This window comes from Eublepharis macularius, chromosome 7, assembly GCF_028583425.1.
Source record: "Eublepharis macularius isolate TG4126 chromosome 7, MPM_Emac_v1.0, whole genome shotgun sequence".
Taxonomy (NCBI): domain Eukaryota; kingdom Metazoa; phylum Chordata; class Lepidosauria; order Squamata; family Eublepharidae; genus Eublepharis; species Eublepharis macularius.
The window spans coordinates 143056945-143081831 of NC_072796.1; the positions used below are offsets into that span (position 1 = coordinate 143056945).

The 24887-nt window shown below is 52.1% G+C and overlaps 1 protein-coding gene across 2 annotated transcripts; it reads left to right on the forward strand.

Moving 5' to 3' along the window:
* The first annotated feature begins 5565 nt into the window (after positions 1 to 5565).
* LOC129333402 (TBC1 domain family member 20-like) lies at positions 5566 to 24159 on the forward strand. 2 transcript variants are annotated; one of them, XM_054985028.1, is made up of 8 exons: positions 5566 to 5635; positions 6570 to 6758; positions 8575 to 8655; positions 19068 to 19254; positions 20147 to 20248; positions 21848 to 21989; positions 22252 to 22436; positions 23303 to 24159. In XM_054985028.1, the coding sequence occupies exons 1-8, from the start codon at positions 5590 to 5592 to the stop codon at positions 23553 to 23555; spliced, it is 1185 nt and encodes a 394-aa protein (XP_054841003.1). In that variant the 5' UTR covers positions 5566 to 5589; the 3' UTR covers positions 23556 to 24159. The 2 variants fall into 2 exon arrangements, with proteins under 2 accessions (XP_054841003.1, XP_054841004.1); XM_054985029.1 differs by lacking the exon at positions 8575 to 8655.
* The last annotated feature ends 728 nt before the right edge of the window (positions 24160 to 24887 follow it).

Consider the following 24887-nt stretch of genomic DNA (forward strand, 5'->3'; position numbering starts at 1 on the left):
GCAGCCGCTTCCCGCGCTCGGCACCACGGGAAATGGAGTCCCGGCCGCAGAGAGAGGGGCGGGCGGGCCAAGGACGCCCTTTTGTGCGGACGGGAGCGCCGCTGGGCCTGCCGGGAGATGTAGTCCTTCCGACCTCCCTCGAGTTTCGCGCAGGGGATGGTGGAGGTTGTAGGCACCAGAGGTGAGCGAGGGCCGAGGAATGCCCTTGAGAAGCCGAAAGTTGACAGGGCCGGTACCGAGTGCAAACAGCGTGCGAAACTAGCCTACTCCGGCTTGACACGTGGTTCTTCCAACGCGTGTGAATGAAACGCATTCGCGTAGACAGTCGTGCTTGGCCTTCTACCCATCTTGCTTGCAACTTGAAAAGAGTTTTAAATGGGCAGCAGTAGCCTGATGGAAAGTAAAGTGTGTACATTATGTAATCCGCCTTGAGTCTCAGTGAGAAATGCGGACAGATAATGATGATATTGATAATGGTGATGATAACAACAACAACAATAATAATAGACCGCGTAACATAATCGCTCGTTAGAGGGGTTGAGCTGGCGGCCCGGCCGGCTCTGTTGGTCAATCACCTTTTCGCTTATCCCCGGCGAACGAACGGAGCGGGCCCGGCGGAGGGAGCCTGTCCTTTGCGCCTGCAGACACTCGAGGTGGGACCCAAGCCAGGCTCTGCGCCCTTTCTCTGCGCCTCGCGTAACTGCATCGGCCTCTGGGGCGCCCCGGAGCCGCTTCCGTTTCGCTTTGCCGTCCGAGGGAAGCGGGCCGGCCCCAGTGCTGTCACTCGCCCGTCACCTTTCCCAGGCTGCGCCCAGGTCGCTCTTGAGCAGCCAGCGCGGCTTGGCCATCCGTCTCCGGACGGTCAGTGCAAGGCCGGCCCGAGCCCGCTGCCTTCGGAACGCCTGGCGCAAGATTGCGCCACGCCAGACCTCCGCGGCACAGTTTTGTCGGGAGTTTTTTTCAGCCCCAGTATGCCTGACTTTAGGCTGGGGCTCAACAAGTCTCAGATTTGGTTTTGGTTCTTATCGGGGCTTTTTTTCAGCTGGAACACACAGAACGGAGTTCTATGGCACCGCTTGAAAATGGTCCCCTGGCTGGTGGCCCCGCCCCCTGATCTCCAGACAGAGGGGAGTTGAGATTGCCCTGGGGCCAGCAGCCACGTGACCATTTTCACCAAGGGCCATTTAAACTTTAAAAAAACTCCCCCTTTGTTCCAACTGAGCCAAAGTGGCGTCATTGTGCTGCTCTGAGCTCCACCATCTCTTTTCCCAGCAAAAAAGCCCTGGTTCTAATGATTCGGGTTACCCCATATACTGCGGGCCTTTGGTCATAAATGACAAGAAACAGTAAAGCCCTGGAGATCAGGGTTTGTGGTAACAATAACGAGAAAATACCGCCATTCAAACGCAAAACCGGAAGTATGAAAAGGGAACCTAAAATTTGAGGCTGATTCTTGGAGCCAAAGAAAGTGTGTCAAAGCCTGCTTTACACTTGGTGGCTCTGAACGTCACTAGCTATTTTGTTTTCCGTCCACCCTCTTGGGAGAGACCTTTTTGGGTCTTTTGGTATCTACAAACTCTGCTAGAGATGCCTGTCCCAAGGTTAAGGTTAGGCTGCTAGGCCCAACCTTCTAGGAGAAGCCCTGGCCCAGGGGCGGGCGGGCGGGCGGGCGAGTGGTCGGTCTTTCTTTCTTTCTTTCTTTCTTTCTTTCTTTCTTTCTTTCTTTCTTTCTTTCTTTCTTTCTTTCTTTCTTTCTTTCTTTCTTTCTTTCTTTCTTTCTTTCTTTCTTTCTTTCTTTCTTTCTTTCTTTAATGCAATGCAATGCAATGCAATGCAATGCAATGCAATGCAATGCAATTCATCTGGCCCCCTTCCTAGGATGCAAAGGAGCCCATTACCGACATTACTGACTTTTTCTCCCAGAGATCCCTGCAATTCAGAGACACCCCCCCCCCAGGCCCCTTCATGGGTCTAGCCATTCTGCTACCAGCACATTTTTTTCCAAAGAAGAAATGTTACACCCACTGGATTTCTTCTTTTAATGTCTTGTGCACTGTGATCTAAACCGTAAGTCCTGCTCCCTTTAGTGGGACTTAATCCCTAGCAAGTGTACACACGGCTGCAGCCTCAAGGGCACCAGTATCTTTTTCTGACATACACCTTGGCAACCAAAATTTTGTTTCATGCCAGTGTGGGACTTCAGTGCCAGCACCGCCGGGACTCAGAGGAAACCGTTCCCTTCCTTGCCTCCACCCCCACAGTGCTGAAACTCAGTGTTTTGCAAAGGAGGAAATGAAAGACATTGATGTGTTAATTTTCAGTTTGGTTGACAACTTGAGGAAGTCCTTTGTTATCCCACATTTGTGGAGAGAACAGCTCTGTGGGTGTCTTCAGAGGGCTTTCTCCTATGGCAAGGAAGTGTCACAAGCAGCAGAAGAAACAAAGCAATCCGCAGAGGATAATCACTGGAGCGGGTGGGGCCAGTGTGGGGGGGGGAGGCTCACAGGCGAACCTTTGGGGATCCAGGATGCTTCCGAGCCCGCTACTAAATGCTCCACAACAACAACCGTGCCAGGATCTTTCCTCACTAGGGCTCACGGCAAGAAAGAGCACCAGACCATGTTAGTCACCTGGAACCCCTTCAAAGGAACTCCACGTGCTTCCAGTTTGCGACCGCCTTTCTCACTGAGACTCACGGCGGATTACACAGTATGAGGTTAATACAATCAGTATCAAGAAAGTACATTTCTAGGGCTGCTCACCTTTCAGTCCCCTCATCAGGTAGGATCCACATACCCACAGGGCTGCCTCTTCCCCTGGGAAACCCACATTGCCAATCTGGAGCTCCAAGCTGACCCTTCTGACCATGTCGTCTAAGGGCCTGGGAGAGTGGGCGGGGCTCCTGGGCTCCTGAACGGATTACCTGAAGGGGTTCAGAAGGCCCTCAGGCTTGTTTCTTCGGCTTTCGAGCAATCATCATGACCACTTAGTTTTACTCGAGCATTCTGTACTCTCATGTGTTTGAGTTTAGGCAGTAACAATTTCTTAATGTTTTAGATCCAGAGGAGTTAGCTGTGTTAGATGCATCTGATGAAGAGAGCTGTGGTTCTAGAAAGCTTATGCTACAATAAAGTTGGTTAGTCTCTTTACTATTTATTAATGTTTTAGTTGGCTTGAACTGTGGAAAGACAGGATATGCATTTTTAAGGGATGTTTTAAAAGTCATATGGAGCAAATCCCTTTCACTAGAGTTCAGATGCTGGGATCCACCTTTAAAGTTGCACAGAATAAAAAAAATGGGATGTGAAGGGAGGACTGTGGCAGTTTGAGAACTATTAATTTGTGATTTTATAAAGAGAAGAGAGAAGTAACTTTACCATTAATGGAAAATTTAGTTATTAATTAACCTAAGATAGTATTATTAGTAAGGAGATTTTATTAAAAATATACAGTTTAAATTGTGACGTAGAGAATGGATATATTCGTGGATTTGATATAGTATATATAAAAGAATTTGAATATGCTTAGAGTAAGAGATATAATATATATATGATTTAGAAGAATATAGTTGAAAATAAGTTAAGTAATAAGATAGGTTAAGGGTTGGAAAGCTGTTGGAAGTCTACAAGGAGGGGGGAGGGAAAGGGTGGTGGTTGATATAAATTAGGTAAGATGGGGAATGTGTGTATTAATTATGTACTCACCAATAATTTTTTTTAAAAAAAATAAAATTGCACAGAATACACTAAAGATGACAAGCAGACAGACAAAAGCCAGTGTGGTGTAGTGGTTAGAGTGTCAGGTTAGGACCTGGGAGATCCAAGTTCAAATCCCCTCTCTGCAGTGGAAGCCGCACCCTCTCAGCCTAACCTACCTCATAGGATCTCCTCTGGATCTACCTCACAGGGTTGCTGTGAGGATAAAACGGAGAACAGAACTACATAAGCAGCATTAGGTTCCCATTATGGAGAAAGGTGGGGTAGGAAGGAAGGAAATCAGGTGTTGCTACCAGGCCCAGGGCCCTGACCTGGATAGCCCAGGTGAGCCTGATCTCATCAGCTCTCAGAAGCTAAGCAGGGTTGGCCTGGTTAGTAATTGGATAGGAGACCCCCAACAAAGACCAGGGTTGCAGAATCAAAAAAGAGTCCAGTAGCACCTTTAAGACTAACCAACTTTATTGTAGCATAAGCTTTCGAGAACTATGATTCTCAAAAGCTTATGCTACAATAAAGTTGGTTATTCTTGAAGGTGCTACTGGACTCTTTTTGATTTTGCTACTACAGACTAACACGGCTAACTCCTCTGCATCTTTGACCAGGGTTGCAGAGGCAGCGATGGCAACCCAACCCCGGGGGGCGGGGGGAGAGGGGTGTCACCATTAGTCAACTATGACTTGAGGGCACTTTCCACCTCCACCACCTGGCCCAGGGCTGAGCTAACCCAGCCACATCGATTGTTCTTGAAAATGAATAACTGGAAAAGTAACACAGAGTTTGCTCTCCGACATGACAGGCCCGGCTCTCCCCACTGCCTCTCTCTGCTTACACCACCCGGCACTGGGAGCTGATGCTGGTGCCTGCAGCTAGTAGACTATTAAGCTCGCACACACCTGACAGCTGGAAAGATGCCAGAGGGGCTGTGCCTCCACACAAGAGAAGTGCCCTGGAAGTAATCCGGGCTTGGTTTGAAATTGCAGCTAACAAATGTAGAGAAATGCTGACACACACACACAGGCATCTAGGGCCTACGAAAAGACCAAAGGAACAAGCCATTGCCCATCTTTTATTATTTTTTTATTTGTGCCATTATGTCAACTTTTAAAGGACCTTGGGGGGGAAAGAAGGGGTAGTTGTCCAATTCAGCCACCTGGGACAGGCCAAGAATGCTTTAACCTGCGGGGAGGGGAGGTGGTCTTGGGTTTAGGGGTTTTTATAAGTCGGGGTGGCACGTAGTGGAGACAGCCGAGTTCGGAGCCTGAATCTCTGACTCTGGGAAGCTCCTACCCTGGAAAGCGAGTTGGTCTTCAAGGTCTTTCTGGACTGGAATCTCGCCCTTCCACTACAGACCAGCACGGCTCCCCCTCCGAAACTGACCTGGCCGCGGAGCTCTCGCCAGGTGTCTGCAGCCGAGCAATGGCAGCCGAGCCGAGCCGAGCCTACCCCGCTGGGTCGATGTGAGAAGAGAGCCCCTTCGACAGCAACGCTGAGATCAATGAACAGACCATCAGCCCCACAAATCAACGGTTTTGTTGCAAGTCTTCGGCGTGCAGAAGCAGTTCGGGTCTTGCCTGGAGGCCCGCTGCGCCCCACGACCCCTCTCCAGGGCAGGCTCTCTCCTCCCGGCCCGGCCCGGCGTTCGTGGCACTCGCAGGCTTGCCGCAATGACTCCGGCCGGCTCGGCACCCGCAAGAACTACAACTCCCAAGAGAGCTTGCGCCGCCACCCGCCCACTCTCGCTTCCCGGTTTGGATTGACGGGGCTTTGATCCATTGGGCTCCTGGCACGGTGTCAGCTTCTCCAATGAGGACGGCTGGAGGCGGGGACTCCTCCCCGGGGACCACGCCGCTGCTGCCCAGCTGCTTCGGGGGGGATGAGCAGGAGCCGGCGGCAGAGCCCGGGCTGCGTGGCCCGCGGAGGTGAGGGGGCGGCCGGGCAGGGAGGGACGGGGAGGGGCGCCGGGCACCCCGTTGCAACTTGCAGGAGGCACCGGTGCTCGCCGGGCTCGATCCCGGGCATATTGCAAAGCGCAGCCTGCCCGCGAGTGCACGCCTCGGCTGGTGCGCGGGGGAAGGCCGGCAGCCTCTTTCCCCGGGAGCCGAGCTCGGCGGTGCAGAGGTTGGGCTGCGCCGCCCCAGCCGCCCTCCTTGCCCTTGGCGGAGCAGCGAGCTGGGCAGCGCTGGGCACGAGCAGGGCGCGCGGAGCCCCGTGCTCGGGGACTGCCTGAGCCAGACCCGGCCAGCCCGGGACCCGGAGCGCGCCGCTGGAGAGCCGCTGGGCCCCGGGCTGCCTTGTCGGGACTGTTCAGCTCCGCTCCCCGGTCAGTCCAGGCAGGGCTGGTGGTCCGGCTGATTCGGGCGGCTCGGAGGGGTGCTGGCCCTGGGGACCTGCCCCACCTCTGGTCCGGGTGAGGCAAGCGCCTGGGGCAATGCCATGGGCTCCGGCGGCTGGCTGTGCGAGAGCGCAGAGCGGGCATCGGGTGGTCCTCCCTGTGGCGATCAAATAGTTGCGCTGGCCCACGCGCGCCCCGGGCCACCCGGCTCTGCGGCGCAGCAGCGTCTCAGATCCCGACGAGGCACAAATACCTTTCCAGTTGCCCCTGGATCATGTTACGTGCAAAGTAGCTTTGTGCACACGTGCTGGTGGGCAGGGCGTCTCCCTGGCTCTGGTGGCTTCCTGGCCCCCTTCTGCTCAGCGTCCCAGAAACACTGAGGAGGCAGGGACCAGGCTGCGGGAATGGTTCTTCTGCTTGATCTTTGGTGGGTGGGGAGGAGGAGCTTGGTGCTGCTTCCCAGATGTGAGGTCAGTCCCGCCCCCATCCCACCCCTGCTGACCCCACCCCCCTCTCTGCAGAGCTGCTTGGGTCACAGAAGAAGGAGAAGAGGCTGCTGATCCACCAAGCCCTCACGAAAGACCCCGTGGACGTGGAGAGCCTGCGGGAGGCAGCGCTCAGCCAGGGGGGTCTGCTTACAGATGAGATCCGCAGGAAGGTCTGGCCCAAACTGCTTGGTGTGAATGTGTACAGCCTCCCACCCAAGCCAGGTATGGCTGCTAAGAAGACACTGCCCAGATCTGAAGGGAGGGGTGTGTGAGCATGTGCATGCGCAAAATGTGCAGTCCCCCAAGCTAAAGGCAGCTGCCCGGCAATTGAAGGCATGGCTCAATGGATCTTCTGCCTGATGCTGCAGAACTCGGCAAGCCTCTAGCAGACTGCAGTGCATGGCTGATGGGCTGCCTTTGGTGAGTTGCTAGAGACTCATGAAGCAGTTTTCTGAAAGGTGGAGGGACAGGGTGGAGCTGGAAACTTGGACTGAAGGGTCCAGTTCTCAGTTCTGAGAGCTGGTACAGTCTAGTGGTTAGAGCATTCAATTTAGGGCCTAGGACAACTGGGTTCGAATTCACACTCTGCTATGGAAGCTTGGTTGGTGACTTTGGGCCTCTGCTAAGCCTTTCCTACTTCACAAGTTGGCTGTTGTGAGGATAAGGTGAAGGAGAGCAATGTAATAGATTGCTTTGAGTCCCCTTAGGGAGAAAAGTGGGATAAATATATAAAAATACGCATAACTTTATTTATTTATGTTCTTTATTGTTCGCCTTTCTCACTGAGACCCAAGACAGGTTACGCAGTGAAAATCAGTACAGTCCATTTCAAAGACATTTCAATAGACAATGTAATAGGGTCCATAAACACACATTTGCAAAGCTTTAAAACCAGCAGGAATCCAATCCAAACCCACCTTGGCTAAACCTACAAGCATCCTTTGTCAATGGCAGTCTACCTCTAAATTCCAGATGCTAGAGATAAAGAACAATGAAGGGCTGTTACTTCTGCATCCTCCTTGAGGGGTCCAAGAGGGGAGGTGGTGACACGTAACAGACCACAGTTGTAACCTGGGTCCTGGGCTAGATGGACTATTTGGTTCGCTCCCGCTAGGGTCTTTTTATGTTGAGAGCATCTTGGAATTCTGAATAATAACATTCAGACCCCAGGTGGCATAAGCGTGTAAGCTTCACCCTAGACCCGTTAGATGTGTAGCCCCATCAATATCCTTGGAGCCCCCAAGACAATGGCACAGAAGAAAGGTCTGAGCCCCCTCCCTCCATGCACCAGGGCCATGACCCAAATTGGACCCACATGTGCCTGGGAATCACAGAACAGCACAACAAGTCAGTCCCAGAACTGCTTATGCTCTGTTTAGCACAACAAAACACCCTATGAGGTGGGTAGGGCTGAGAGAGCACCAGAGAGCCATGACTAACCCAAGGTCACCCAGCTGGCTTCAAGTGGAGGTGTGGGAAATCAAACTGCCTCTCCAGATTAGAGTCCTGCTGTTCTTAAGTGACTGACCCAAGGTCACCCAGCTGGCTTCAAGTGGAAGAGTGGGGAATCAAACCTGGTTCTCCAGATTAGAGTCCTGCGCTCTTAAGTGACTGACCCACGGTCACCCAGCTGGCTTCAAGGGGAGGAGTGGGGAATCAAACCCGGCTCTCCAGATGAGAGTCCTGCTGTTCTTAAGTGACTGACCCAAGGTCACCCAGCTGGCTTCAAGTGGAGGAGTGGGGAATCAAACCTGGTTCTCCAGATTAGAGTCCTGCGCTCTTAACCACTACACCAAACTGGCTCAAAGCTTATTGTATCATAAGCTTTAGGGAACCACAGCTCTCTTTGTCAGATGCACGGCTAACTCCTCTGGATCTATTTCTTGTTGTGGCACTCTCCTGTCACAAGCCAAGAGGCTGGTCATCTGGCATGGCGGAAAGGGGGGCTCAGTAGCAGCTGTCAATACCCTTTGCTGAGCCCCCCCCCCATGATTGTGGGTGTGGCTTCCCCCAATTCACTTCTTTCTTTCTCCCCCAGGGAGGGAAGTGCGTCACAACCACAAAGATTATAACCAGGTCCTTCTGGACGTGCATCGTTCCTCCCGCCGCTTCCCCCCAGGTGAGCTGTGTGGACGTATGGGAGTATGCACGGCTGGCATTTTCATTGCCACGGAGCAGTTTCTGGATGCACGCAACCAGAACTGCGGAGGAAGCTTTCCCAAGAGCCTTGAGGCCCCTCTCCAGAAATGCAGCATGGTTATTTTATTTATTTAAATATTCGTATGCCACCTTTCCACCCAAAATAGGGTCCTCAAGGTGATCGACAACAAACAATTACATTTAAAATACATATATAAATACGGTAAAAAACAAACACACGTACTCAACCGGGGAGGAGGACCAGTAACCATTTACTGGAGGTATGCCAAACAAAACAAAAAATTCTTCACTCGTTGGCAGAAGAAAATGACAGAGGGAAACAGGTGAATCTCCCTGGGAAGGGAGTTCAGAAGCGCCGGTGCCACAACTAAGAGTCTCTCTGCACAAGATGTCTGGCACGCGTTCTTCAAGTGCTGGGTGATGCAATGTTTCCTGGGAACTGTAGGCGCAAGATCGCGGTGGGCGCAAGATCTCTGGAGGAGAGGAACTTTGCAATTATACCCAGAGTGCGGGGGTGGGTGAGAATGGCAAAGTTCCCCTCCCCCAGCAATCTTTGAAAACTTTTATTTGAAGACCTGGCAGATTCCACCCAGAGTGAGACTAAAGGCTTGCACTCATAGGCTACTCTAGAAAAATGCTTCTAATCTAATTTTGCTTTTATTTTCAACCTTCCTCTCCTCAGTTATCCGAAGCGACTCTTTTAAAACTACAGTTCCCAGGAAACATTGCATCTCCCAACACTTGAAGGACGTGTGCCAGATGTCTTGTGTAGAGACACTCTGAAGGCTCTTTCTCGGGTTGCCACCCATATGGTGGCAGGTGGCAGGGGTAGCCAAAAGCAAGACCTCCAGTGCTCTGCAGGCTGGCCAGGTCTGAACTCCTCTGGAGTAGAGCCACTGGCTTAGCTGGCTAGGCTGAGGAGCATAGAGCAGCCAAGGGCCTGGAGTTAGGAGCTAGAAGCCTGGAGCTTGATGGGTTTGAACTGAGCAGACAGGCTGAGCCAACAATGCCGCCCTCCCCAGCTTCAGCCTAAACAGGCTGGGAGGTGTTGGTGCTGAGGCTCCTGAGACTAAGGTGTGCCTTGGCCAGGATCCTGCAAAGTGTTGCCAAGTAGGCCCCCTCTCCTGCTTTAAGGCCTGCCATGGACTGTGTTAAAGTTTCCTGCATTACTGTTTACTGCTACACAAAGATTGCCCTGCACGTGTGTGTTCTGGTACACGTGTCAGTTTCCTGCCTGCGTGTTAATTACCTTGCTGCTGCAATAGACTGTGCAGTTCCCTGCCTCCATGTTTGGATAACTGCACAAAGGACTCTCTTCCTGGGCAGCCCTGCCCAGACCTGTATGTGGACTTCCCAGTGTGTGTTTGGACTTTAGTACAAGTGTGCCCCGTGCCTGCATTGCCATCTGCCACGGACCGTGCCTGTTCCCTGCTTTGGACTGTGTTTTACGTGCTGTTCCCCCTGCCTCCATGGAAGCCTGCCTCATCTGGGCCCAAGCCGCTGCTAGCAGCCGGGCGCCTGCCGGGGAAACCTCCAGCGAGCCTGGCTAGGCACTCCCTGGTCAGTTCCCGCCTGGAGCCTCCTGCGGGCCGGTCCCCAAGCTTGCCCTCGCTACCGGGCAGCCTGCTATCCAGCCCCAGCTATGCCCAGCCGGCATCCATGTTCTCAGGCAGCCAGAAGACCCAGGGAAGAAGACTGCTTTGGGAAGCCATTTCGGCGAAGCGGGTACACCACGTCCGCAGTGAGAGTACCTCGCCCCGCTCTGCATATCTTAGGAGCCGCCCCGGAGAAGGAACTAAGTGCCGACCATCCCAAGCACTTAGAGAATGCATCTCAAAGAAACCTCCGCATTCCAGAAGCTGATGACATGTGCAAGTTCAGGCTTACGCCACACTACTAGTAAAGACACATGTTTGTTGAACCTATTTGTAGTCTGCCTCTTTATCGCTAGAGTGTCTGGAATCGGGACCTCCGTAAACACAGGTTAGATCCGCGCTAATTTTAGTTACAGACTGCTAAAGCTAATTTCCCCATTATAAAAAGCAGTTCTGGTAACAATTTACTGGTGGAGAATGTGGGCATAACCCGGTTCGTGTGAATCCACGTGAGTCGACACACGTGTTTTCAGCGAACTGCCGTAGAGGAAAATTTTCCAGACCTCTGTGTAAAGAGCGCAATTTAGCTCAGGGAATTAAAAGTGTGAGTGTGTGTGGCTCTAGCGAGCAATTCTATCTTGTGGGTTGGCTTTTCCCCGTTTCCTCCTTCAGCCAGCTTTGGACTACTCGCCTTATTTTGTGCACTGCGAGGCTTTACGGCCGTTATAACCGGTGTATCTGTGGGTGAGGACCTCTGAACTGGTGAAGTCCCTGGCCACCTTCCGGGCCGCCTAAACGCGTCTATGTGGGTGGGATCCCAGAAGTAGGCTCTCTCTCTCTATATATATCCTGAAGCAGCACATATAAAACTCTCTTCCGCCCTCCCCCGTCTCTCCTAAGTCCGTCCAAACCCCGTTCCTGCCAGCACTTAGGCTTCAATCTCCGCTCCGGAGGAAACGTGAAGGGATCGATAGTCCGTTCGTTTAGTTTAGCTTTGGGAATCTAAAGCCAGGTTCCTGAAGCCCCGCGGCAGCCGGCCGCACCGTGCTTAAGAGTTTTAAGGAAGACTCTTGAGGGCGACGGTCACGCGAACGCGGAAGTGGCGGCGCCTTAGGAGGCGAAGCGGCTGAGGGAGGAGGAGGAGGAGCGCGGAGAGGTGAGGAGAGGGTGTCGCTCCCCCCTCTCCAGCCTCCCCCATGATGGGGTTTGGGGCCAACCGGAGGGGTGGCCGGCTCCCTTCCTTCCTTTTTGTGGCCCGGCTGCTTGTCATTGCCATCCTTGTCTTCAACTATTGGAGCGCTTCATCCCGCCAAGCTGTTCTGCAGGAGGAGGTGGCTGAGCTGCAGGGCCAGGTCAAGCGCAGCGATGTTGCCCGCGGGCGCCTGGAGAAGAGGAACTCGGAGCTCTTGCTCCAGATGGAGTCACAGAAGAAACAGCTGGAGCAGAAGGAAGCCGACTACAGTCAGCTGAGCAGCCAGCTGCAAACCAAGGATGGGCAAATCAGGAAGTGTGAGGAGAGCAAGGTCAAGCTTCAGAATAACATATCGTACCAAATGGCAGACATACATCGCTTAAAGGAACAACTTGTGTTGTGTTATTTTTGTGTAGTACACTGCTTTCCTGCTCTGTGGTGCCTTCCTAAAGCAGTTACAGAAATAAAGTGCTTTTGACAGCATTTTTTTGGGGTGATTCTTTAATGTGAAGCGAGTTGTGTTATTTTTGTGTAAGATAGTGCTGCCATGCCCTTTGGTGTTCCCCCCTGCTGTGTAACCTAAAGCTGTTCAAGAAATAAAGTGTTTTTGACAGGAATCATGCTTTGTGATTCTCTGATGTTAAGTGAGTTTTGTTTTAATTTTTCTGTGTGGGGGACTGCTGGTGTAATGTGTCATAATGCTTTGCCTACTTGTACTTTGGAAGGGAGAATATAATTTTTTTAAAAACTTTATTTTGTGTTGTTCTTGTTTTATTCTTTGTTGTGCAGTTGGTTCCCATCATAGGGAACAATGGGGCTGGCTGGCCAGCCATCTCTGTAGGTGGTGGGGGAATTTGAGGGAGGGTGTCTGTGGTTCAGGTGCTCTTTCACAGGGACCAGCTGGCACTCAGAAGTGTGCCCACCATTGTGGCACCCCTGGGCTGTGCAGAATTGCCCAGGGAAAGAGAGTTTAGAAGTTCCCAGCATAGGGAACAAAGGGAGAGGGCTGGCTTTTGCCAGCCTGTTCCTGGGGTTATGGGTGTGGGGCAGGTGGGAGTGGATTTGGGTCTGTGAGGGGCTAATGTGGGGATTTGGGTCTGTGTGTGGCAGCTGGGGGGGAATTGGGTTTGTGTGGGGCTGTAAGGGGTGGACTTTAGGGGCTGAGAGGACCTACTTGGGGAGGCCATGAAATGCCCCCCCCAAGTGGGAGCAGTCTGAGCCTTGGTGGGGGGTGGGGGGAAGGGTGGGAGAAGGGCCCCAGAGGGCTTGGGGGCATTTTGCATGCAAAATGCCACCCCTGGCAACACAAGCCTCCCCCAGCTGTCAGTGGTAGAGATTAGAGCACCGACTTGGGGAGGCCATGAAATGGCCCTCCCAAGTGGGAGCAGGCTGAGCCTTGGTGGGGGGTGGGAGGAGGGGTGGGAGAAGGGCCCCTGAGGGTGAGGGGGCATTTTGCATGCAAAATGCCACCCCTGGCAAAGGAAGCCTGCTTCTTCATTTTTCCCCATAGGAAATAATGAAGAAGATGAGTAGCAGCATGCTAACAATATGCTGCTCCTTCGCCTTCTTATGGGAGGATGGGGGGACCTGCTTTGGGGGGCCATAACATGGCCCTCCAAAGTCCAATCTGTCTGACACTTGGGTGGTTGTTAGAGAAGGGTTAGAGGAAGGTCCCCACCAATTTTGGGCTTATTCGGTGGGAAAATGCCTCCCCCAGACGTCCGGGAAGACGGAGGCATTTTCCCATTGAAAAGCCGAAAGAAAGCCGAAAGAATCCCGAAACGTTTCGGCTTTTTTCTTTCGGCTACCCGAAACGTTTCGGCATTCCCCGAAACGTTTCAGCATTCCCCGAAAGAAGCCGAAACACTTTTGTTTCGGCATTCTTTCGGCATTCTGAATGCCGAAACGCACATCCCTAGTCACGACTATCATCTCCGACTTAGGTAAACCGGTGGTGCAGTCCCTAAATTCCATTTCAAATGGGCAACACGAGATCAGCTCCATTTTAGTTAACCGAGAGAGTCAAATTGAAAGAGAGTTTTCTCTGCTGCTCAAAGGAACGCAGTCTTTTGAACGCAACGTGTCAATAGCCATGGCATGTATGCAAGCCCAACAATTAAACCAGGCTGTGGCCATGGGGCTAATTCGGCAAGCCACGGACGGGCACCTGCCCCTGGAAATTAAAAGATTGATTATGCCCAAATTGTCACCCATTGAACTGGAGCTTGAATCCTGGTGGTCTCTCGTAAATTCCTCATTCTCACCGACCACCCAGGAGCTTAAATTATTTTTATTAATGGCCAGTGCGCATGAGTCATTCCATGTGTATCCAGTGGTGCCTCTGGGACTCCAAGTCAGCGACACCGAAGTTCTCTACGCCCGCCACCCCGACCATTGGGCCCGCTTCACCCCGACTGGATGGCAGCTCGTCAGCCTCCAAGGGTGCCAGCATCGAGACCAGACCGGCTTCATTTGCCAAGACCAAGCCTTTGCACCGCATCATCCCTGTGTAGCCCCGCAAGTCGACGCCTTCAACGAGTGCTCCTTCAAGGTCGTCTGGGAGAACAGCTCCGCCGTGGTCTACCTTGGGAAAGGATGTGCCTGCGTGCGAACGGCCTGCAATTTTGTGATCCTGAACTCGTTCCAGCTTAAGCCTGTGATCCCGGGAGTCAACCGCTGCTTCTGCAACCTTTCTTCGGTGGCAGCCTGCGACTTCACCTACACGGTACCAGTCTGGACCCATGAATTTCTTTCCATTGCCTTCTATGAATTTCGCCCCTATGAATTTAGCCCCGAACTAACCCCTCACTCTATCTATTGCAAGTGCGCCTATAATCCTCCCATGAACTGGGATCTTTTAATCACCCCCTATCAATTATATTCCTATGAATTTTCTTTTAACCTTATGAATTGCCTTTTAACCTGACTTCCTCCGCCGAAGTGATTTTAGCCTATTTATCATTTTATGAATTTGGTTTTAACCGGGACCCCTCCTGAACGGTCTCTTTTAAAGGTTATTTAATTAGTGATTTTAAACTTTATGAATTTGGTTTTAATCTGGCCGTATGAATTGGTCTTTTAATTGCAAATTTTATTTTTCTGCCCCCATGAGCCCTTCCGCCGCCTCCCCTCATGAATTGTTTCCACGCACTTGCTTTTATTATTGCTGCTTTCACCTATGAATTGTTTTAATCTCCTACATTATTGGTTTTAATCTCATATATATATATATATATATATATATATATATATATATATATATATATATATATATATATATATATATAGCTTTTAGTCCCTTACCTAATATTCTATGAATTGCTTTTAATCCATATATACATATATATTTATTGTTTTAATCACTCATGAATTACTTCAATATTGTATCCATGAATTGGTCTATGCCTGGCTTGCACTTTTCACTTTTATCTGGTATGAATTATTCCTTGCTTTTATTTCACATCTATGAATTACCTTCGCCTTGTAATCCTGCATTCATGAATTGACCCATGAATTGCCTTTGCTTTTAATCTTATGCTGATGAATTAATCCATGCATATGAATTGCTCCTGGTTTTTAGTGTTTTTAATCCACCATGAATTGCGTATGAATTACCTCCATTTATGAATTGATCTATGTATACAAATATGAATTATTGCTGCTTATATACATGAATGGCTCCTTACTGCTTATATAACTATGAATTACTGCTATGTATGCTAACAGTTGCACTTAGCACACCTCCTGGTGTGGACCCAGAGACCTGCAGCCCATTGGCTGATCCAAATTCACTTATTCGGTTAGGTGGTTCTCCAAACTAAATTTTTGAGTGACGCCTCCCCCTCCTTCCCTTCCCACTCCTTCTTCGCTCGAAGCTCGACCACCCGATATGCCGCTCATCCTGCCTTTGAAGCCAAGTTCGGAGACCCACGCGCCTGACGTCACGTGGTCTCCGAGGGGGGGAATTGTTGCCAAGTAGGCCCCCTCTCCTGCTTTAAGGCCTGCCATGGACTGTGTTAAAGTTTCCTGCATTACTGTTTACTGCTACACAAAGATTGCCCTGCACGTGTGTGTTCTGGTACACGTGTCAGTTTCCTGCCTGCTTGTTAATTGCCTTGCTGCTGCAATAGACTGTGCAGTTCCCTGCCTCCATGTTTGGATAACTTCACAAAGGACTCTCTTCCTGGGCAGCCCTGCCCAGACCTGTATCTGGACTTCCCAGTGTGTGTTTGGACTTTAGTACAAGTGTGCCCCGTGCCTGCATTGCCATCTGCCACGGACCGTGCCTGTTCCCTGCTTTGGACTGTGTTTTATGTGCTGTTCCCCCTGCCTCCATGGAAGCCTGCCTCATCTGGGCCCAAGCCGCTGCTAGCAGCCGGGCGCCTGCCGGGGAAACCTCCAGCGAGCCTGGCTAGGCACTCCCTGGTCAGTTCCCGCCTGGAGCCTCCTGCGGGCCGGTCCCCGAGCTTGCCCTCGCTACTGGGCAGCCTGCTATCCAGCCCCAGCTATGCCCAGCCGGCATCCATGTTCTCAGGCAGCCAGAAGACCCAGGGAAGAAGACTGCTTTGGGAAGCCATTTCGGCGAAGCGGGCACACCACGTCCGCAGCGAGAGTACCTCGCCCCGCTCTGCATATCTTAGGAGCCGCCCCGGAGAAGGAACTAAGTGCCGACCATCCCAAGCACTTAGAGAATGCATCTCAAAGAAACCTCCGCATTCCAGAGCTGATGACATCAGGGCAAGCCCTGTCCGCTGGAACATCCATTCAGCCCACTCGGATTTCCCCCTCCCTCCTTTGTCCCTTCTTCCTGAGGTGTCACTTATCACAATCAGATTACCAAAGTGGCCCATCCAAGCCATTCAGTAACCCGTTAGAACCTTTGTTTTAATCTGTGAGAACCACCAAGTACAGCACCAGCCCCAGGGTACGTTTTGGGGTATTTAAGTCGGTCTCTCAGACCGCATGGTGCTTAGGCCATTCCCTATCCAGACCCCCTTGCTGTCTGTCTGTGGATCCATTGCTGGCATTGGACCACCTCGCTGTTGTGTCTCTGCTCCGCTTCAGGATAAGTGAGTGTTTCCCTTACCATCATTGGGAACCTGCTAATGCGAACGTCTCTATATTTCTTACTCTGTGTTTCCTAGTCCTTGTATGCTTTCTTGTGTGTATGTGCAAGTTCAGGCTTACGCCACACTACTAGTAAAGACACATGTTTGTTGAACCTATTTGTAGTCTGCCTCTTTATCGCTAGAGTGTCTGGAATCGGGACATCCGTAAACACAGGTTAGGGTTAGTTACAGACTGCTAAAGCTAATTTCCCCATTATAAAAAGCAGTTCTGGTAACAAAAGCAGCACTGCCCTTGGAGCCCTCTTCTGGGTCCAGGCCAGGACTGTGTTCTGCCCTTCTGGCACTTCACCGCCTTTGTTCTATCTCAGCCCAGGTCTTCTGCCGACATGGAGTGGGAGTGGGTCCTGAGGGGCTACAGGCCCGAGTGTGTGTCCTAGCTGGCAGAGGCCTAGTGGTTATCTTTGAGGGGTCTCTGGCAGGGTGGCCTCTGGGGCTGCAGGTGCCTTGCAGCATCAGGCCCTCCCCGAGCCCTCCGGTTCTCCTGTTCCCTGGCCTGGCCTCCTCAGGCTCTTCCTTTGAGTCTTACGAGTCGGAATCACTGGGCTGGCCAGAGGGGGGTCATGACAGCCCCTGAAGATCACTGGAGTCAATGGGGACGTTCCTATGGGAGAGTGCAGTCCTTAAGGCATGCCGGCCCCAGGCCTGTGCCTGCTCTGGCATCTCTTGGCCAGCACCTCCAAACAGCCCGTGGGCACTGGGGGCTGCAAAGCCCAGCATGTGCTGGGCCCCAGGGTTGCTGTGAGCACCAAGCGCTTTGGAGCCAAGGTGAAGGCCTCCTCGCCTTGGTGCCTTGTGCCCCCCCCCAATTTGTGCCCCATTTCCATGGCAGGCCAGGCAGAGGGTGTCACGACGTCCCGGCCTGAACCATTCTGGTAACTCTTCCTTTTTCTTTCTTCCCTCCTTGCACTTTGCCGCCCCTCTCTGTGCTGTCTCGGGGGAGCTGCCTGCTCCCCTGCAAAGTACCGTTGCCCAACCTTAGCCGTGTGGCCGTCCCCCCTGCGTAGCAATCACTCGCAGCTCTGAGTCCCTTCCTTGCTTTTCTGTCATTCTCTGCTGCACCTGTTGCTCTCAGGGGACCGGGCAGCACACAGGCACCGGCCTGAGCCCATTGCAGTCTTGACAGCCCCTGGCATGTGTGGACTCGGCTCACAAATACGTGGGTCCACGGCTCACTGGAAGAGCCTCTGCTTGGCTTCCAGAAGGTCCCGAGTTCAATCCCCATCACCTTCCATTTCAAAAAGGACCCGGCGGAGGTGACGCGAGAGATCTCTCTGACTGAGGCTCTGGAGAGCTGCCGCCGCCCCTCTTGAGTGGACAGTGCTGACCTTGAGGGGCCGCGGAGTGTGTTTCAGCAGAAGGCGGCTTTCTGTGCGTGCTCCTTGTGAGCCTTGGCAAGCAGCACATGGGACGTTCCCCGGGCATTGTGAGTCCCTGGCAGTTTGGGCCTGAAGCGGTTGGTACCGGCCTGGTGCTGTTGCCATGCAGCTCAGAATCAGGGGTGGGGGCTTGAGGGAGTTTGCCCACCTGGAGGGGAGTCAAGCCTGAGGGAAAGAGGGGGGGGGGGCTTGTAAGGTCAAATCTCTTGGATATTGTAAAGCACTTTGAACAGCCGACGGACTCTTGGGCCCGTCAGTACTGAATCTCCATGGGTCCTTCAGCCTGTCTCATCCTGCCTGGGTCTTTCACACTCTCCATGGGGATAACTTATGGGGCAAGGCTCAGTTTCCCACCAGCCCCTGCTCCCCTGCCCAGAGAGCTGCTCCTTCCTGAGGCGCCTCCAGATTACAGCCCTGCACCCAAAGTTACAGGTAGGACTGCCAGCCTGGCAGACAGCAAGTCCACGACTGGGTTGCCACAGGAGACAGGCCAGCGGTGTATGTTCTTAAAGTGCCACATGAGGACAAGGAAGACCTGAGTTCCAATCCCACTCTGCCATGAAGCTTGGACCCGCCCCTCTCCTTCAGCTGTATTTATCTCATTAAGAGGATAACACAGAAGCAGGGGAGCCCCGTGCTGCTTGGATAAAGGGTGAAGGGACCGGAGGGACGGATAGGGAGACCCTGAAGCAGTTTCTTTGAGGCTGGTGCCCTCTAAGTAGTTTCAGTGCTAGGCTTTGCCCCATGATGTGCAAAGAGCACCTAAGAGGCATGATATCAAGTACGGTTCTTCCCATTTTAATTTCTGCTTCAGGCAGTAGCTGTATGAGCAGTACTAGACAGACAGACAGACAGACATAGTGCAGAGTGTGCGTGCACAAGTGCCATAAGTCATGGGTTCTCACTGGCATTTGCTTAACAGCCGGACCAGCGCCTGCACGTCTCTTTCTAGGAAGAGGGCTGTTCCGGTTGGGTTTTGTTGCGGTGCTGAAACAGGAAGTGGGCAGAACGTTGGAGGTGCCCGCTGTGGGGTGTGTGGTTTGTGACTGTGGCCCCCTGTCTCCCCCCCCCCACTGCAGGCATGCGCTCAGACCAGCGGCAGGTTCTGCAGCAGCAATTGACCGATGTCATCCTGCACGTCCTGAAGGCCCACCCAGAGCTGCACTATTACCAAGGGTACCACGACATCGCTGTGACGCTGCTGCTGGTGTCCAGCGAGCGCATGGCCGTCGCTTTGCTGGAGAGGCTCTCTACGCTGCACCTCAGGTACCGTGCCTCCTCTTCGCCTTCCTTCAAAACAAACCTCACACCAATATTTTTCTGCCTAGTTGGGGAGTCCCAGGGGATGCGGAAACTCCAGCCTGATCTGAGGCTGACCCTTTCTGCTAAGGCACAGGGCCGCTCATTTCAGTGTCAAGAGGGGTTGCCCTCCACGTGCAAAAAGGGCTGCAGTTTGGTTATTCTCTTTATTGGTGATCCATTGACTTCTTGCCATACAATACAGCCATTGAGTCAAATAATGTATAACGTTGTACACGTAAGGTTCATGTCATCCATCAACCAGGATCTAATCTCCATGGTTACCTTTTTTTTTTAAAGCCACTCGTTCGGTAACTTATACATAAATTCCAGCCTGGTATTGTAGACCAACAGTGGGCAATTAAAATGGCTTGTAAAAAAGAAATGTTCGCTAAAATAAATGTAGGATATGTACAGTTTAAACTCACAGCCTCGATAAACATGGGTGCACCTTCCCTGTTTGGAGAGAAATTATCTTTGCCTCCCCAAAGAATAATCTAGGCTGGGTGCTGTGCTTGTGAACTGTGCCTTGATTACTAATTCCTGCCCCGTACCTGGCAGGTCACGCTCAAGAGACAGAATTCAGTCTTAAAGGGTGTCTTGGATTGGAGCCGGTGTGGCAAGCTTTATATGCCAGGCACTGCTAATGATAGCAAAGCGGGTCTGGTAAGGGAGACGAGATTTCCTTGGTCTGGACTGGGGCAGGAAGTCCTCTTGGAACCTCCCAGATAGATTGAACACCTCCTTGCTGGGGTGTGAGCACCAGTTCCTGCAGGCTCCCTTTGCACGAGGCGAAGTCTTGCCCGGAGTCACTGCCCTCTATGCGTGGGTGATGCGTCGCACCCTCCTGCCTTTCTAGGGACTTCATGGACCCCACCATGGACAGCACCAAGCACATCCTCAACTATCTGATGCCCATCTTGCAGCGCGAGAGCCCTCGGCTCCACGACTTCATGCAGAGGTACCCCTCCTCGTGGCGTTTGCGTCTGTGTGTGTTTTGCATGCCTGTTGATTGCGAAGGGTCAGCCGCATTAGTCCGTTGTAGCGAAATGAAACCACCTTAAAAACTAACCACCTTTATTTCAATATTTATTTCATTTACTTTATTTATCGTCCGCCTTTCTCCCTGAGAGTCAAGGTGGATTACGCAGTGTAAATCAAGGCAATCAACACGGTGAGGCATCCGATAAGCAATGTATTAGGACTAGGATTACAGAAGAATGAGACAAAGCTTAGGGTGTTGAACAATGCAGGGCCCAGGACGGATCCCTGAGGCACTCCTCTTGTCACTCCTCTCCAAGTCTAATCTCTAACCGATCCCTTAAGCTAATCAGCCCTCTGACTGAAGCTAGGTGAGAAGTTTATTCCAGGTTTCAAGAGAAAACCTTGTATCTCAACCAAAGATCACGCAATGTTGTCTTTTAGGATTTTTATTTGAAGTCAGTCTAATCACTTGAAGTCATTAATCACAATGATACAAAAATGCTAGCCTATGTCAACGAAAATAAAAATAGAAAAGCATGCCTGTCATCTCTTACCCCATCTATCTTAAATTTAATGTGATTATGTACAATGTCTAAGATTCTCACCAAAGTGCTTTCCAAAAGATAACTAGTCTCCTACAACCCGGATCTGAGAGATTCAGGGAGTTTTAGGGTGTGGCTACCTGATACTCAATTAAATGACCACACATGACTCTATAAAACCATCTAATTCATTTCCTCTGAAGGTGTTATGTAGAAACCTCTGAGCACTGATAAACATGTTCCCAGAAATACGTATTTCAAAACTGTGTTCTGCTCATTCGGCTCTTTCAAAGATTTAATCTGGGCATGAGGTCATATATTCATTAATTAATGATCTTTCTCAAGGATGGAACAGTGAGCCATGCGGACATAGCGAGAAACAAACATGTGGTTGCATAACTTTTAACAATCAGAGTCCATAACAGTATTACATATATACGTTCCACAACGCAGAAAATATTACGCAAGTAGAGAAACAAAGCAGTAGGATAATAAGTACAGCAGACAATACATAGTATACACCCCTTTATAAAAGCACCTTCTTGACTCATTCTGTTATAATATAGATCCAGAGGAGCCATGTTAATCTGTAGTTGCAAAATAGTAAAGAGTCCAATAGCACCTTTAAGACTAACCAACTCTATTGTAGCATAAGCTTTCGAGAACCACAGCTCTCTCCGTCAGATGTGTCGTCAGAAAGTTTGTGCTACAGTAAAGCTGGTTAGTCTTAAAGGTGCTCCTGGACTCTTTACTATGTTATAATGACCTTTATAAAAATGTCCTCCTGAATAATTCTGTTCTATATAAGTTTGCAGAATGGCAGCTGTGTGGGAGCTTACTTGGGCAGGGCACTCCACGGGGTGAGCTTTCGTGAGTCACGGCTCGCTTTGCCAGATGGGCTTGCGTGTGCCTATGATCTCATGCGTGCCGAAGAGAGCAGCAGTGCTGGGGGAGGACAAGGCTTGCCTGGGTGTCGAGGGCAGCCCTGACCATGGAGGCGGGCGGCTTCTCCTTAGCGGCATCTTTCGTTGCAGAGCGGAGGTGGGGACAATCTTTGCCCTGAGCTGGTTGATCACTTGGTACGGCCACGTCCTGTCCGACTTTCACCACATCCTGCGCCTCTATGACTTCTTCCTGGCCTCCCACCCACTCATGGCTGTCTACTTTGCCGCTGCGGTATGTCAAATAGCGGGCAGCAGGGAGCGCTGTGCTAGAGACAGGGGCCTGCCTGTGCAGGTGTGTATTTACTTATGGCTATTTGGTGGGGTTGCGCTCATTTCGGTACGGAATCTATCTCAGAAGCCTGAGAGCTCCGACTTCTAAAATAAAAAGAACGAGTCTTGTACAGTGTGTTCGGGATCCTTCCCTGGGGCTCAGCTTGGGGGAGGGGGGCCAAGCAGAAAAAAGAGGCTTCAGTCATAAGTATCCCTCCCCCCAGATCGTCCTGTACCGGGAAGAGGAGGTGCTGGCCTGCGACTGTGACATGCCCAGTGTCCATCAGCTCCTGTCCCAGATCCCTCCGGACCTGCCTTATGAGACCCTCGTCGTCCGAGCCCACCAGCTCTTCCAGCGGCTGCCCCACACTGAGCTGGCCAAGCAAGCAGCCCTTCAGCACCACAAGAGGTGAGGGGGGTCAGTGGAGGATTTTGTGGGGCGGGGGGGGGAAGGATGATGCTGGTGTCGCTCTCCAGACTGCAGCTTTGCCCCGCCCTCCATGACGTCACCAGCGATGGCATGTTCTACCTTGCCTCCTCCTCAGCCAGCTCACCGGTCCATCCCACTCCAGGAGGCTGATGCAGCCCCCAAAGAGGACAGAAGGGGAAGAGCGGCAGGCGCTGAGTTGAAAGCCCCCCAAAGCTGGGGGCTGGGTCACGTGTGCATTTTTTCGCAGCCTACCAGGGAAATTTTCACACGGACGGGGCTGCAACCTGCACCGCACCTCTTGTTCTCTAGGGCAGATCTGTGCCAAAGCTTGTCCTTGGAGAAAGAGGAGCAATCCCTGGTGGGGCTGGTGGGGGCCGACATCTCATGCCAGCTCCCACCCACCCCTGCCATTCAACAGTGCCCTCCTCTTGTTGCTGCCCCGAGCAGTCCCTGGAAAACCACCTGGGAGTGGAATAAGCCGGTTCATGCAGAGAGTACAGAGAAGGAAGCAGGAGGCCGTGAAGCGACACCCAACAGCCTTTTTAGAACCAAGGGAGAGGAGAAGGTAGAGCAAAGAGCAGATGTGGCTCAGCAGCCAGAATTCCTGCCCTCCACGGCCCAGCAGGCAGCGAGCGCAGGATGGCATGCTGGGGTGGGTGGTCTGTGCAGGTGTGTGCCAGCTGTGCCAGGCCAGCCTGAAAGGAGTCTTTGCCATTGGTTGATTCAAGATATTCATATGCGCTTCCCAGGCATGCACTCACAGCGGTTTCCAGCTACGCAGATGATATCATGCGCTCTCTCTGCCTCTTTCTTCCCCTCCCCTCCCCTCCCCTCCCCCCCTCCAGCATCGCCATCGGCTCGTTCTTGGCATTCCAGCAGGCCGCCTCCTGCCAGCGCCCAGACACCGTCCTTCGACAGCAGCAAGAGCACTTGGCACCCAGCAGGGCAGAGACAGGCCCGCTCCTCCCCCCAGCAGAGCACAGCCCCCTGGTGAAGGCAGCCGTCTGGGGGATCACAGCCACCCTGGGGGCGGCAGCGCTGGCTGTCACACAAACTGCCTTGGAGTGGGCCCCGGAATTCCTCCTGCAGCTCTTCTAGCATCGGGCGCGATTTCCGCAATGAACAAACAGCACCAAAGAGTCCAGATTCCCTGGAATGCTCTGACGGATGCAAGGCAGACTGAACGCAGGCCCACGGCCCATCCTGGCTGCTGCCAAGTGAGACCCGTGGGCCAGCCGTGCGCGCCTGCTTCGGTGGCACTGAAGCCCAACTCCAGAGCCGAGAATTCCAGGAAGAGGAGTGGGCTTCCTGCCTGCACAGAGCTGTCACTGCCAGGAGCATTTGCTCCCAGAGCAGCACTGCCACGCCCCTTCCTTGTGTGTGTGTGTGCATGCGCATGCATGGCTTCGCATGGGCTACAGGTGGTAAACTGCTTCGGTCTGAACATTGCCCAGAACTTAACCCACCCCAAACTGATGGTCACCCAGGCAGCTTCCTCCTAGGTGAGGTCTTGGCCAGCTTGTAAGACAGCAGATTTCTCGTGCCCCACAGTAGAAGGCTCTATGGCAGGAAAGCGTTGGCCGGGGCAAGATGGGGCTGATGAAGAGAGCTGTGGTTCTTGAAAGCTAGCGATGCATCTGACGAAGAGAGCTGTGGTTCTCAAAAGCTTATGCTACAATAAAGCGGGTTAGTCTTCAAGGTGCTACTGGACTCTTTACTATTTTGCGACTACAGACTAACATGGCTAACTCCTCTGGATCTCTTGGAGCAATGACACCCACCACGTTCCAGGGACAGAACCTCTGATGTCCAAGCAAAACCAGGACTTCTTTATAAATCAATATTTATTAGGGAATGGCTGACAACAGGCACACTACTGCATAAGCAAAATAAACAGCATTGATCTGCTGGTTACTGAAATGTGCCCTAAGCTGCCTGGAACATGCTTTGAGGAATGGGTTTGGAATCCTTTGCTGCTCTCAGGCCTGCTCAGTTCTCAGCTGTGGTCCTGGATTCTAAGACAGTCTTTTTGGGGTGCCCCTTCATTCTGCTACAGCACCTGCCAGCTTGGACCCCAATGACTTGATTGGGTTCTCCGTGTGCAAGGACGCTGAATGTGGTCACGTGCCGAGGTGGTGGCGGCCGCGGCAGCAGCAAAGATTCCTGAGTTTGCCTGAGTGGGCTAGAAGGTGTGAGTGTGATCCAATTTTTGTTTGTTCCAGGTAGGTAGCTGTGTTGGTCTGCAGTAGAACAGCAGGATTTGGGTCCATTGGCACTTTGGAGACCGGTAAGATTTTCAGGGTGTAAGCTTTTGCGAGTCAAAACTCCCTTCTTCAGATACAGGGAGGTGGATGGGGTTAGATCACTCCAGATGCTGATTTCTGCTCCAGTGAAGTTGCATTGGACCTTTCCATCCTGAATCTCTTCTTT

Bases quoted from the DNA above. Each gene is read 5' to 3' on its own strand.
- LOC129333402 (XM_054985028.1), top strand. From the start codon at position 5,590: ATGAGCAGGAGCCGGCGGCAGAGCCCGGGCTGCGTGGCCCGCGGAG. The intron at 5,636-6,569 runs GTGAGGGGGCGG...CCCTCTCTGCAG, and splicing joins GGGCTGCGTGGCCCGCGGAG to AGCTGCTTGGGTCACAGAAG. The intron at 19,255-20,146 runs GTACCGTGCCTC...CTGCCTTTCTAG, and splicing joins CTCTCTACGCTGCACCTCAG to GGACTTCATGGACCCCACCA.